The 13,977-nt window shown below is 42.5% G+C and overlaps 1 protein-coding gene across 3 annotated transcripts in view; it reads right to left on the reverse strand.

The window, feature by feature from the left end:
* Positions 1–11,532: 11,532 nt before the first annotated feature.
* The window catches only part of ZNF157 (zinc finger protein 157), a 49,427-nt gene continuing 46,982 nt past the window's right edge, over positions 11,533–13,977 (reverse strand). For all 3 annotated transcript variants that reach the window (XM_044763423.2, XM_014867619.3, XM_044763424.2), the window contains one exon: positions 11,533–13,089. In XM_044763423.2, coding sequence (XP_044619358.1) covers positions 11,867–13,089 — 1,223 coding nt within the window. In that variant the 3' untranslated portion in view covers positions 11,533–11,866. The remainder of the gene's footprint in view (positions 13,090–13,977) is intronic.

Consider the following 13,977-nt stretch of genomic DNA (forward strand, 5'->3'; position numbering starts at 1 on the left):
TTGTACTGGGGGGCTTTTGGGGATAAGGAAAAATAAAAAATAAAAATAAAATCTAAAAACGAAGGAAGAATAAACACATTCCCAGATAAACACTCAGCTTCTTGAATCTGTAGACCTTTCTTTTACCAAATTTAGGAAGTTTTCAGCAATTATTTCTTGGAGTAGTTCTTCAGTCATGCCTTATTTCTCCTCTCTTCTAGGACTCCGATGACATGAACATTAAATATTTCGTTATAGTCCCACAAACCTCTGAAGATCCATTCATTTTTTAAATTTGATTCTCTCTCTGCTGTTCAGACTGGGTAATTTCTCTCCTGTCTTCCAACTCACTGATTCCTTCATCTGTTCCCCCGACGAGCTCATTTTTTGAGTTTTTTATTTTGGTTATCGTATTTTTCAGTTCTAAATTTCCATTTGGTTTTTATTTATATCTTCTATATCCTTTCTATTTCCTTGCTGAGATTCTATTTTGTCATTTGTTTCAAATGTGTTCATAATTACTCATTGAAACTTTGTTTTGGCTGCTTTAAAATCTTTGTCAGATAATTCTAACATCTCAGTCATTTTAGTGTTCACACGTATTGATTGTCTTTTTTCATTCAGTATGATATCTTCCTGGTTCTTGGTATAAGTGATTTTCTTTTTTTTTTTTTTTTTTTGAGGAAGATTAGCCCTGAGCTAACTACTGCCAATCCTCCTCTTTGTGCTGAGGAAGACTGGCCCTGAGCTAACATCCATGCCCATCTTCCTCTACTTTTATACGTGGGATGCCTACTACAGCATGGCTTTTGCCAAGTGGTACCATGTCCGCACCCGGGATCCAAACTGGTGAACCCCGGGCCACTGAGAAGCGGAACATGCGCACTTAACTGCTGAGCCACCGGACCACCCCAACAAGTGATTTTCAATTGAAAGCTGAACATTTTAGATATTATGTTATGAGACTCTGGGTCTTTTTTAAGCTGGCTTTTTCTGACACCTCTCCAGCAGGAAAAAGGAGTGGAGGGTGCCAGTTTGCTGATGCCGGGTATGGGGGAAACTCTAGTTAACTCTAGTTTCCCTGCTCAGCCTCTGTTGATAAAACAGGGGGGAAGCTCCTTGCTCCTGTTGGGCAGGCCTGAGAAGTCCACCCCCGAGTAGGGCTTCACTGTGATTTCCCTGGCCGGAAGGGGTGGCAGTGCGTCCTTACTGCTCTCTACATGGCCTCCAATGATGCCACACTGCAAGGAGAGGGAGGGGTGCCTTGATACTGCCATGTGAGAGAGGAAGTCCAGGCTCTCTAGATGGTCTCCACTGACGCCACATAGGAGAGGGCTTATCACCACCCAGTGGGGACAAAAGTCCTGGTTCCATAATCATTTTTTTTTTTTTTTGCCAAGGTGGCAGAGGTTTGGCATGATTTTTTACAGCCTGTTGAGGGCGAAAATATAAACTCTTCACTTGGCATTTCTTGGTGTGGGTAGGAGTTGGGCCTTATTTTTTTCCACACTGTTTGGATGAAATAAAGCAACTATTTTCTTTCTTTTTTTTTTTTTTTTGAGGAAGATTAGCCCTGAGCTAACTACTGCCAATCCTCCTCTTTTTGCTGAGGAAGACTGGCCCTGAGCTAACATCCGTGCCCATCTTCCTCTCCTTTATATGTGGGACGCGTACCACAGCATGGCTTGTCAAGCAGTGCCATGTCCACACCCGGGATCCGAACTGGCGAAACCGTGGGCCACCGAAGCAGAGTGCACTAACTTAACCACTCGGCCATGGGGCTGGCTCCATCAGAGCATCTTATGTTTGTTTTATAAATATCATTTCCAGGGGTTTTTGCTGTACTTAGTGGGAGGAATAGGGAAAAGTGCATCTACTCCATTGTCCCAGAAGTATAAGTCCTGTATTTGGGTCTTTTAAAATATTTTCCATGTTTCTACTAACATTCTGAGCATGTGGAATACATTTATAATAACTTTTAAAATATCCTTGTCTGCTAATTCTGTGTCAGTTCTGGGTGGGTTGATTGCTTGATTATTCCCACCATGTATCCTGCTTTCCTACCTCTTTGCAAGCCCGGTAACATTTGATTGAATGCCAGGCACTGTGAATTTTACTTTGTTGGGTACTGTATATTTATGCATTTCTAGAAATCATCTTGAGTTTTGTTCTGGGACACAGCTAAGTTACTTGGAAACAGTTTGATCCTTACAGGTCTTGCTTATATAATTTTTAGGTGTATCTGGAGTAGTACTTAGCCTAAGGCTAATTAGTCCCCACTACGGAGGCAATAGCTTCTTGAATTCTCTATCCAATGCCCTATTTTTCCAGTCTGCCTGGTGAGAACAGGCCCTATTCCCAGCCCTGCGTGAGCATCAGACATCATTTCTTCTTACCGTTTCAGATGGTTCTCTCCCTAGCGTCAGTTAGCTTCCTCACACGTGTGCTGATCGGTACTCTGTTGAATACTTGAGGATCCTAGGCAGATCACTTGATCTTCTTCTCTCTGAGCAGTTTTCTCCACTCTGGTGGTGTGTCCCATGAATTCTAGCTGCCTTTTCTCCTCAGACTCTCAGTTCCATTTCACCTCAGGAACTCACCAGTCTCTCCCTCACTTCCCCCTCTCTGTGCAGTGCCCTTGAAATTCTCTCAAGGAAGGTTGCTGGACCAGCCATAGGGCTCACCTCATTTGTTTGGCTTTTCTCAGGGTCACTGTTCTTCATTGCCTGATATCTAGTGTCCTGAATACCTTTTTTTTCATGTATTTTGTCTGTTTCTTTTGTTTGTTGCAGGCATGAGGGTAAATCCAGTCCCTGTAACTCCATCTTGGCTGGAAGAAGTCATAGGCAGAAATTTATAAATACAGAGATTTGTCAGTGGAGGTCATCAATAAGAGATATATTCAAGTTGGTGAGATTTTATGAATGACAAGTATTGTAACCTGGGTTTGAGACAAGTATGCCAATAAACCTGTATCTGTGAGTGGGAAACTTGCACTTATTAAGTGCTCATGAGTGTGGGATATATTGAGAAGTATCTAAGAAAGGGGAGATGTGTCAACGTAGGCTGTCAATGAGAGAGATTCTCCAGTAGGTGAAAATGTTTGAGAAGGTTTAACTGGCATTTTCAATCATGAAATTTGCAAATTGGGTTGTCAATGCCCTTGGTGAGTATTTAAGAATAAAGAGATTTGTCACCACTGATCATCAATGGAGTTATACCCGAGGAATGGGGAGGTATTTATGAATATAGATCCTGGTAAATGTAGAGCCACCAATCAGGGATACAGTGATAGGTGTATATGAATGGGGAGATATACAAGATGTATTGCCAATGGGGTATATGTCAACAAGGGTATTTATGATGGGTATATTTGTAAAATGAGCTGGGCAGTAGGACATATGCCAATAGGCAGGTGTTTAAAAAATAAGGCAATTTGTCATCAAAGGTCATAAATGGGTTATACCATCAGGTGGCGATTTAAGACTACAGAGATTTTTTCAATGGGCAAGCAACAATGAAGTATGTATTGTGGAGGTTATTTATAAAATGAGCGATTTTTCAACAGGGGTTATAAACAAGAGATATGCCAAGGGATGTTTATGAATAAGATTTTTCAATGGCAAACATCTATGGGAGATAAACCAATAGTTTTTATTTCTCAGTGGGGAGATTTGTCAAAAGGGGTCATGAATGGAAATATTTTAATGGATATTTTTGAATGGGGTGATTTTTTTCCCCCAACACCTTAAGGAATGAAAGATTTGCCAATGGGTAGGCATTTATGAAAGGGGAAATTTGCCAAAGGAGATCATCAAGGGAGATATGCCAGCGGGATATTTATGAATAAGGAGAAAAAAAGTGCAAAAGTGTTTGCAGTAAGCAGAATCCTAAGAGAGACCCCCAATCTCCCTCTCGCCCTCATATAAACTCCTCCCCTTGAATGTGGGTGGAACCTATGAACATGATGAGATATAACTCCGTGATTATATTACATTATATAGCAAAAGGGATCTTTTAATGCAAATGAAATTAACTTTACTAATCAGTTGACTTTAAAGTAGGGAGAATTATCCAGGTGAGCCTAATCTCATTAAGCACATGAGCCCTTCAAAAATGCAGTTTTCGCCTGCTGGTGGCAGAAGAGGATGTCGGAGAAACTGGAAGCATGAGAAGCACTTGATTTTGCAGATGAAGAGGCTCTCATGGTGAGGCATGCAATTGGCCTCTAGGACAGAGAGCAACCAGTGGCTGACCACCAGCCAAGACAATGGAACCTCAGTACTAGAACTGCAAGGCATTGACTTCTGCCAGTAACCTGATTACGACTGGAAAGGAGTCTTCCTGAGCCTCCAGGTAAGAGCCCAGAGCAGCCCACGCTTCGCCTTTGGCCTTGTGAGACCATCAAGCAGAGCACCCAGACAAGCTCACTCGGACTCCGACCCACAGAACTGTGAGGTGCTGAGTGCAGGTTGTGTCAGGCTGCCAAGTTTGTTACACAGCAGTAGAAAATTAGTACAATATTTGCCATTTGGGTATTTGTGAAAGAGGGGATCTGCCACACCGAGAGGGGACTTCTCAAGGGAATTATTATACCGAGGGCTTGGGGATTTGTCATCTGTAGTCTTGGCAACAGTAGAGATTTATAAATGTGGGTGTTCGTCCACAGTGAGGACTGAATCATGGAGAACTGGGATGGGTTGACCAGTGTCCTCCAAAAGGAAACACTGAAGTCCTAAGCCCCAGAACCTCAGAATATGGCCTCACTTGGAGACAGGAACAGGAGCATGACCACCTAGGGGCATGGCTGTCCTCAGAAGTCTTTGAAGAGTTGGCATTTGTCGGTGGGGGAATCTGCACATTAGAAATGAGTGTATGAGCATCATCAGAAGAAGAAAAACATTATAAGTGAGCAGGTTAAATATTGGTAATGTCTTTGGGAGAGACTGCCAAAATCAGGAGTTAAACTAAAGGTGCCAGGGTGCTTAAAATTATTACTACTAATATTATACATTTTTCCAATATTGTAATTTATCATTCATAATGAAACATTATTTGCAATATTGTAAACAATCATCACTAAGATTTATCACTAAGTGATAAATTAAATCATATTTACCATTACTACAAAAAACAGTAACACACTTACAGAGAGCTATGTGCCTAGCACTGTTTTAAGCACTTTACACATATGACTTCATTTAATATTCACACTGTCCCTATGAGTTAGGCATTATTTTCATCCCCATTTCACAGATGTAGAAATTGAGGCATAAAGAGGTAACATGATTTCCCCAAGGACACACAGCTAGGACGAGGAAAAGGCAGGAATTTTTTTTCTCAAAATTGTAAGCATGCACTAATTAAATTATTTTTCTTTAAAAAATATCACGAGGACTCAAATTTAGAAATACTGACCTAGTTAAAATCTTTTTTATTTTTAATACATTTTTAAAACTTTATTGAGATGTAATTCACATACAATAAAATTTACCCATTTAACATGACAATTAATTTTAGTATATTCACAGAGTTGTGCAACCATGACAATAGAATTTTAGAATATTTTCATCACTTTGAAAGAAACTCTGTACCCATTAGCAGTCGCTCTCCATTTCTCCCACCTCCCTCCACCCTAGCCCTAGACAAACACTAATCTACTTTCAGTATCCATAGTTTTGCCAATGGTGGACAATTCATATAAATGGAATCATACAATACATGGTCTTTTGTGACTGGCTTTTCTCAAGTAACACGTTTTCAAAGTTCACCCATGTCGTAAGATGCATCAGTACATTCTTCCTTTTTCTTACTGAATATTATTCCCTTGTATAGATACGCCACATTTTGATTATCCATTCATCAGTTGATGGGCATTTTGGGTTGTTTCCACTTTTTGGCTACTATGAATAATGTTGCTGTGAATATCTGTGTATATGCTTTTGTATGGACATACGTTTTCATTTCTCTTGAGCAGACACCCAAGAGTGAAATTCCTGGATCTTATGGTAACTCTATGTTTAATATTTTGAGAAACTTCCAAGCTGTTTTCTAAAACAGCTACACCATTTTACATCCCACCACTAATAGGAGACAGGTCCAATTTTTCCACATCCTGGCCAACACTTGTTATTGTTATCTTTTATATTCTAGCCAGACTAGTGGATGTGAAGTGGTATCTCATTATGGTTTTTTTTAAAGATTTTATTTTTTTCCTTTTTCTCCCCAAAGCCCCCCGGGACATAGTTGTATATTCTTCGTTGTGGGTCCTTCTAGTTGTGGCATGTGGGACGCTGCCTCAGCGTGGTTTGATGAGCAGTGCCATGTCCACGCCCAGGATTCGAACCAACGAAACACTGGGCCGCCTGCAGCAGAGCACGTGAACTTAACCGCTCAGCCACGGGGCCAGCCCCATCATTATGATTTTAATTTCCCTTTCTCTGATGCCTCATGATGTTGAGCAGCTTTTCATGTGCTTAGGCCATTTGTATATCTCATTTGGAGAAATGTCTATCAGATCCTTTGCCCATTTTTAAGTTCGGTTATTTATTTATGCTTTTATTATTAAGTTGTAAGAGTTTTTTATATTTTGTGGACACAAATCCCTTATCAGATATATGATTTGCAAATATTTTCTCCCATTCTGTGGGTTGACTTTTTACTTTTTTTTTTTGGGAGATCAGCCCTGAGCTAACATCTGCTGCCAATCCTCCTCTTTTTGCTGAGGAAGACTGGCCCTGAGCTAACATCCCTGCCCATCTTCCTCTACTTTATATGTGGGACGCCTGCCACAGCATGGCTTGACAAGCGGTGCCATGTCCGCACCCGGGTTCTGAACCGGCGAACCCCGGCCGCCCAAGCGGAATGTACTCACTTAACCACTGTGCCACCGGGCCAGCCCCAACTTTTTACTTTCTCGATGGTATCCTTTGCGGCACAAAAGTTTTTAATTTTGATGAAGTCCAATTTATCTCCTTTTTGTTTTATAGTGTGTGTTTTTGGTGTTGTATCTAAGAAACCATTAAGGGGCAGGATTTGAAAACAGATTTGGCTCTAGCATTCACGCTCTTAACCGCTACACTATACTGCCTGTCTAGAAATCAGATCACTGTTAGTAATATTATACATAAAGTTACTGTTAGGAGAGATTCATGTGTTTCGACCTGAAAAAATACCCAAGGAGCAAATACCCCCGTTAATCATCCTCCAACCCTAGCACAGACCTCGGAAGGATTCTGGGTAGGGACTGCGAGGCCCGTTTTTAGGGAGAAGTACTGAGGCTCCGTGACGGAAGGGCCGGCCCCCAGGCTCCCCAGTGAGCTGGACCCCATGCTGCACGCCTCACAGGGCTGGCACCCCCGTGTGCTCCCTCTCAGCCATCAAGTCTCTCCCAAGCAGAGATTCACACACAGACACATGGAATGCTGGGGCAGTGGGCAAGGGGTAACTCACTTTATTCACTTTACTCACTTGAATGGGAGGAAATGTAGTGACTCCAGGACTACAGATATCCTGCCAGGAGCCACACCAGGGCTCTGAAGTAGGCAGCTTCTCTGTAGGGTCTCCTTCCCCATGGCAGCCACAACTAAAGTGATCTGCCCGGAAGGTGCTCCGTCTGCAGCCTGTGACTCCTGCTTGCTCTTTAATGCCCCAGACACAGCCAGTGTATATGACAGTCGTTGGTGTTGAGAAACAGTTGGAGAAACAAGAAAACAGGCAGTAGGAAGTGTGGACGTACTCAGGATTGAGGTAACAACTGAGAGGGTAAGGCAACCTGTTCCAGGTATTGGGGAACAGCTAGAAGCAGCAGGAAAAGCCTGTGGTGCCAGAAAATAGGCCCGGGCTGAGAAAACACCCCAGGACCCTATCCTCTAATGAGGCCCAGGCATTATGCTGAGGCTCACAAAGTCAGCACACTGTGCGGAGGTCCACCAGCGGGGACAGTGGTCACAGGCATGCAGGTAGTGAATGGCCTGATGCTGCGGTGGAGACGGAACCACTTCAGCAGGGCTAATGGCTAATCAGCAGTGATAAAAGGTTACTGTGGGGTCAGCAGACATGGGGCTGACTTTTTCTGAAGACCAAGATACTGTACTCGTGACTGAGATTAGCAGACACAGCGATGACACTTAACAGAATCAGCAGTAGATATTGTGACTGAGAAACGTGAGGCCAGGACTCTAAACCAGTGGCAGGTAGTCAGCAGTCACAGTGTTGAGGCTAACCTAGTTAGCAGACACAGTGATGGGCTCTAACGCAGGGTCCATGGGCACTGTCCTGGGGCATCACCGCATTCACTCTACTAGTAGCTAATGGGGGGTAAACAGGCACAGTGATGAGGGTTAATGCAGGGTCAGCAACACTGTGATTGGGACTTATGAGGATCAAAGACACTGTGCTCATGGCTAATGGGTGGTCAGCAAGGTGAGGCTAGTGTGGAATCAGCAGATAGTGTGCTAGAAGCTCACGGAGGTTAATCTCTGCTCTTGTGGCTGGAGGATCAAGATGGTAGCTACACTAGGGTCAGCAAATACATTGATGGGGCCTCATGGGTGTGGAAGAAACTGTACTGCTGGCTAACGGAGGATCAACAGACACTGTGATGGGGGCTAACGTGGGGTCAGCAGACTACTTAGGCCTCAAGCAGTCAAAGACACAATGCTAGTGGTTAAAGATGGGGGCAGGGGGTGGGGGACTCACTATGCTGAGTCTAAAGGAGGGCAAAAAGATGTGACACTGAGTTATTGGAGGATCATCAGTCACTAAGCCAGCTAAAGGGGTGAAAAGGCACCATGCAGTGAGCAAATGGGGGCCAGCAAAAATTGCAATGGCTGCTGAAAGGGGTGGTGAGACGTGATGCTATGAGCAAATGGGAGCGAGGGTTGGCAGACTCTGCTGGAGCAAAAAGTTGGGATAAAACAAGATGTTGTAAGCTAATGGTAGGTCAGCAGACATTGTGCTCTGGGCTAAAGGGGGTGACAAGAACCGTTGTAAGCTAATGGGGTATTAGTAGACACTGTGCTGACACGTCAGGGGGTAAAAGCTACTGTCGTGGTGGCTAATGGAGAATCAGGAGGGATGTGCTTAGGCTGTGGGGAGTCAAATACACACAGCAGTGTTGGCCAGTGGGGGATACCACATAAGTGATGGTAGCTAAGGGAGGGCCAGCACAACCCACCATGGGGCCTCAGCCAAAGCTATTTTCATGGAGCAAGATCATTTCCAAAGCCTTGGGAAGACAAAGTCTCCCCCTGCCAGTGTCTTTCATCTGATCTAGTGGTCAGGATTCCTGGTTTTCTCCCAGGCAGCCCACACCACTCCCGGTGTGACAACAGGGAACTTTTTATCGCTGCTTTTAAATTTTAATTAGATATAATTTACATACAATAAAATGCACAAACCTTAAGCTTACTCATTTGATGACGATTGTATAGACCCATTAACACACACTCCAATCAAGATGCAGAAGAGCTCCATCACCCCAGGAAGTTCCGCCCACCCCTCGGGAGTTAATTCCCACCCTAGAGGCAACCAAGGATCTGCTTTCTGTAGCTATAGATTACTTTTATTCCTCTTTGACACTTTCCATAATAATAATAATCTTAAAACATCAAATTTAATGTTTTAAACAGATGAGCTGAAGATTGGAAGAGCTGAGAAGATGGCATCTTGATAAATTTAATACTTAGTAAATGAGAGTGAGGGCATGCTGTATACAAAATGCAGACAGTGTATGCTGCATCTGATGATTAATTCAAATATCCTGGGTCATCACAATCATAATGGAACACTCAGGAAAAAAATCAAAAAAGGTATTTAATTTAACATCAATTTACCTATGGCATAGTGCTACCAAATACTAAAGGTAAAGGATTCGCTTTTGCTTATCAAAAAAGGTGCAATAGAAAACATTCTCAGACACAGTTGAGAGCTTTGCCACTAACAGACCTCCACTAAAGGGGATTTTTCAGGCAAAGAAGAACATAGTCCCAGAGGGGAGGCAGAAAGGAATGAAGAGCAACCAAGGTGGTGAATATGTGGATAAAACGAAATGAATATATAAAACAAAAATGTTTTCAGGGGAGATACTTGTGTGTGTGTATACACACATACATATATTACGTATAAATATATATATAAACCCCCATAATGCATCATTATATTTTGAAATATATATGCATATACATGTATATGAGCAAAGTTTCTATTAAAAGATTAACTTTCAAAGACAATTTCTTGGCAAAAACCATAAAATACTATTGAAGGCCAAAAAAGATGAGTTAAAAAATAAAAAGGCAAACCACATTCATGGATGGAAAGGCTCAAGGCCATTTTATGCCTTTCAGATTGGCAACAATTTAAAAGACTGATAAGAAGTCCTGGTGAATATGGGAAAATGTAAACTTTGTCTCAAACTGCTCATGAGAGTATAAATTAGCACAATTTAAAAGGAAAAAAAACTCAATATTTAGTCAAGTTCAAAAACTTCTGTATCAATCAGAACCCAGCTAGGAGAAAGGAAACATACCAGTTATTTCAACAGGGAACTTATTATAAAGAATTTTTAACTAGTTATGAAGTTACTAACCACGTAACTGAAAAGACAGAGAAGATTAAAATTATCACGGAGGTAGCAACTGCAGAAGGGTAACAGGGGAAGAAACCGGAATTACTAAAAATTAGAAGGCTGGAGGAGGGGTCGCCTGCGGCTGGGACTCACGCCTCTAAGGAAGCGGCCCAGTCGGCTGCTGCTAGCGTCTCTGAGAGGGCGGGGCACCATCAGGCTGTGAGTGCTGGAAAACTGCACACCAGACTAAGCTGCTGCTCCAGGAGGAGCTGCGGCTGCCCGAGCGAGGAAGCGATGCTGGCCTGACACTCGGATAAAGAGGGAGCTCACAGGAAGGAAAAAAGGAGCAAGCCCCTTCTTCCTTCCAGGCTCACAGGTGATATTTAGTACCTCTTATTGGCGAGGCCCAACACGGAGCTGCTGGCAAGACGGACACACGTTTCGTAGAGTCACAGCCCCAGCATGACCAAGCACAGTAAAGAAGGGTGGTTTGGGAGCTTGGGCACAACAGCGTAATAACTGGCACACTGCCTACACCCTGTGGCCCGTCAGTTCCACTTCTAGATTTAGACACTCAACACAGAAACAGTACAAAGGTCTCTCGCTAAGGAAATGGAGAGAGAAATGAATAAACCAGACATATCTAGCCACATGGATAGATCTTAGAAAGGTCATATTTCATGAAGAAAGCAAGCTGAGGAAGTTTAAACATAGTATGATACCATACATGTAAACTTTTTAAAAGCAATATAGTATTATATATTGCGGAATTCACACCTTTCAAAACCAAACTCAGGGTACATTAAAATTCTAAATGTTGAAAGGAAAACCTTAACTTTAGGAGAAAGTACAGGAGAATATCATCACTTTGAAATTGATAATATTAAAACATAAAACCTCAGCAGATTAATTTTGTTAATTTAATTAACAAAATTAAAGAACCAGCCACAGTCTGAGAGAAGATATTTGCAACACACACGACTAGAAAAGGATTTTTATATTTTCATATGTTAAAAAAAACAACAAAAACACAACATTTAAACCAAGAAGTAAAAAATAAACAGCCTATTAGAAAACAATGAGCAAGGGATATGAACAGTCAATGCGCAGAAGAAAAACCCAAAGGGCCAATCAACAGGTAAGATGCTCAACCTCACCTCTAATTAGGGAGTCCCAAATGAAATGAAAACAACAATGAGCTATCCCCCAAAGGAGCAGGACATATTTCCATATCCATGTAGGAGCCAGATTGTTACAGGTGCACTCTGTGCCCTGGTGATAGATGGCCCAAAGGGCTTGACCCAATGGTGAGAGGAGTCTTCACGGGGAAGCTTTCTCCAGAGTACAAGGCAACGGCCGGCCTGTGTGAGTTCTCTGGTGTTCTGTGAGGTGTGCTTTCCGGCAAAAGGCTTTCCCACATTCTTGACATTCAAAGGGTCTCTCTCCTGTGTGAATTCGCTGATGTTCAATGAGGCGTACTTTCACATAGAAGGCATTTCCACATTCACTACATTCATAAGGTTTCTCTCCCGTGTGAGTCTTCTGGTGTTGACAAAGGGATTTCTTCATACTGAAGATTTTTCCACATTCACTACATTCATAGGGCTTCTCTCCTGAATGCATTCTCTGATGTTCAATGAGGCGTGCTTTGACATAAAAGGCATTACCACATTTATTACACTCATAAGGTTTCTCTCCTGTGTGAATTCGCTGGTGTATCCCAAGAGATGAGTGCACCCGGAACGATTTCCCACATTCGTTACACTGATAGGGTTTTTCACCTGTGTGAGTTCTCTGATGATTATTGAGAGTCATCTTCATTCTGAAGAATTTCCCACATTCGTCACATTTATAGGGTTTCTCGCCTGTGTGAATTCTTTGATGTTGATTTAGGGATTTCTTCGCACGGAAGTTTTTCCCACAGTCACCACATTCATAGGGCTTCTCCCCTGTGTGAGTTCTCTGGTGTTGGGTAAGGGATGTCTTAACGCGAAATGTTTTCCTACATTCACTGCATTCATAGGGTTTCTCCCCTGTGTGAGTTCTCTGATGAATCGTGAGGGTTGCCTTCTCAGAAAAGGTTTTCCCACATTCAGTACATTCATAGGGTCTCTCCCCTGTGTGTGTTCTCCAATGCAGAATGAGTTGTGACTTCCTGCCAAAAGATTTCCCACACTCATTACATTCAAAGGGCTTCTCCCCCGTGTGAGTTTTCTGATGAGCAATGAGGTATGATCTTGCACTAAAGGTTTTCACACATTCACCACATTTATAGGGTCTCTCCCCCGTGTGTATTCTCAGATGTTCAATAAGGTTTGATTTCCTGCAGTACGTTTTCCCACATTCATGACATTCAAAGTTTTTATTTCCTGTGTGTGTTCTTTTATGTCCAACAAAGCCAATCTTCTTGTAGAAGACTTTCCCATATCCATCATAGTCAATAGTTTGATCCAAAGTTGGAATCTTCTGATGTCGAAGGTCATTATCATGCCTGAGGGCATTATCCCCAACAGAACTGTTTCCACATAGCAGCGAGAGAGATCCTTTCAAAACAAATCAGACCATATCGCTCATTCACTCAAAACCCAACAATGGCTTCCTTTGTCACATATAAAATTAAAGTGCTTCACATAACCTCTAAAACTCTACATAATTTGGCCCTTAGCTCACTCTCTGATATCACCTGTGAACACTCTCATCACCCACCCTTAGGCCACATCGGCCTCTTTGCTATTACTAGGATATATCATTCAGACTAGGCTTGGCACATATTGTTCTCTCCGCCCAGAATACTCAGAATCTACATGGCTCCATCCCTCTCACTTCACTGATGCTGGTGCACTAATGTTAACCTCACAGTCCTCCCTGACCACATTCCGTAACAGCACACGCCCCTTCATTGTCTATCCTTCTTATCTTGTACTGATTTTCTTTTCACCACCAAACATTATGTATTTGTTTGTTTGTAGTCTTTTTCCTCCATTAGACTGCAAGCTCCAGGAGAACAGAGATATTAGTTTATTCACTGCTGGATCCCCACACCTAGAACGTGACCAGCATACAGTCGACACTCATTTTAGATTTGGCAGATCACTAAATGAATGCATGCCTGACAACAGAAGGCATGCAAGGCAATGGAGGGAGGGTAGGCAACTGAGAATACCTAGCTAAGAATAAATGTCTAAGATGAGGCAGGCACAGATAGATAAGAGTGACAAATAACTCCAAAAATCAAGATAAATGGGAGAGAGAGCATTTAAGTGGAAGCACGATATTGGCATGTGTGACTTAGGCATCTGAAGCATGCAGACCTTCTGTCCTCTGGTCATTTTCAAAGAGCAAGGGCCTCTAAAAAGAGATTCCTGGAAAACACTGCCCAAAGTGGCCTCACCTGAATTCCTGGGCTCTTATTTCCCCTGTTTTCCATACGT

The sequence above is a fragment of the Equus asinus genome, chromosome X, assembly GCF_041296235.1.
Source record: "Equus asinus isolate D_3611 breed Donkey chromosome X, EquAss-T2T_v2, whole genome shotgun sequence".
Taxonomy (NCBI): domain Eukaryota; kingdom Metazoa; phylum Chordata; class Mammalia; order Perissodactyla; family Equidae; genus Equus; species Equus asinus.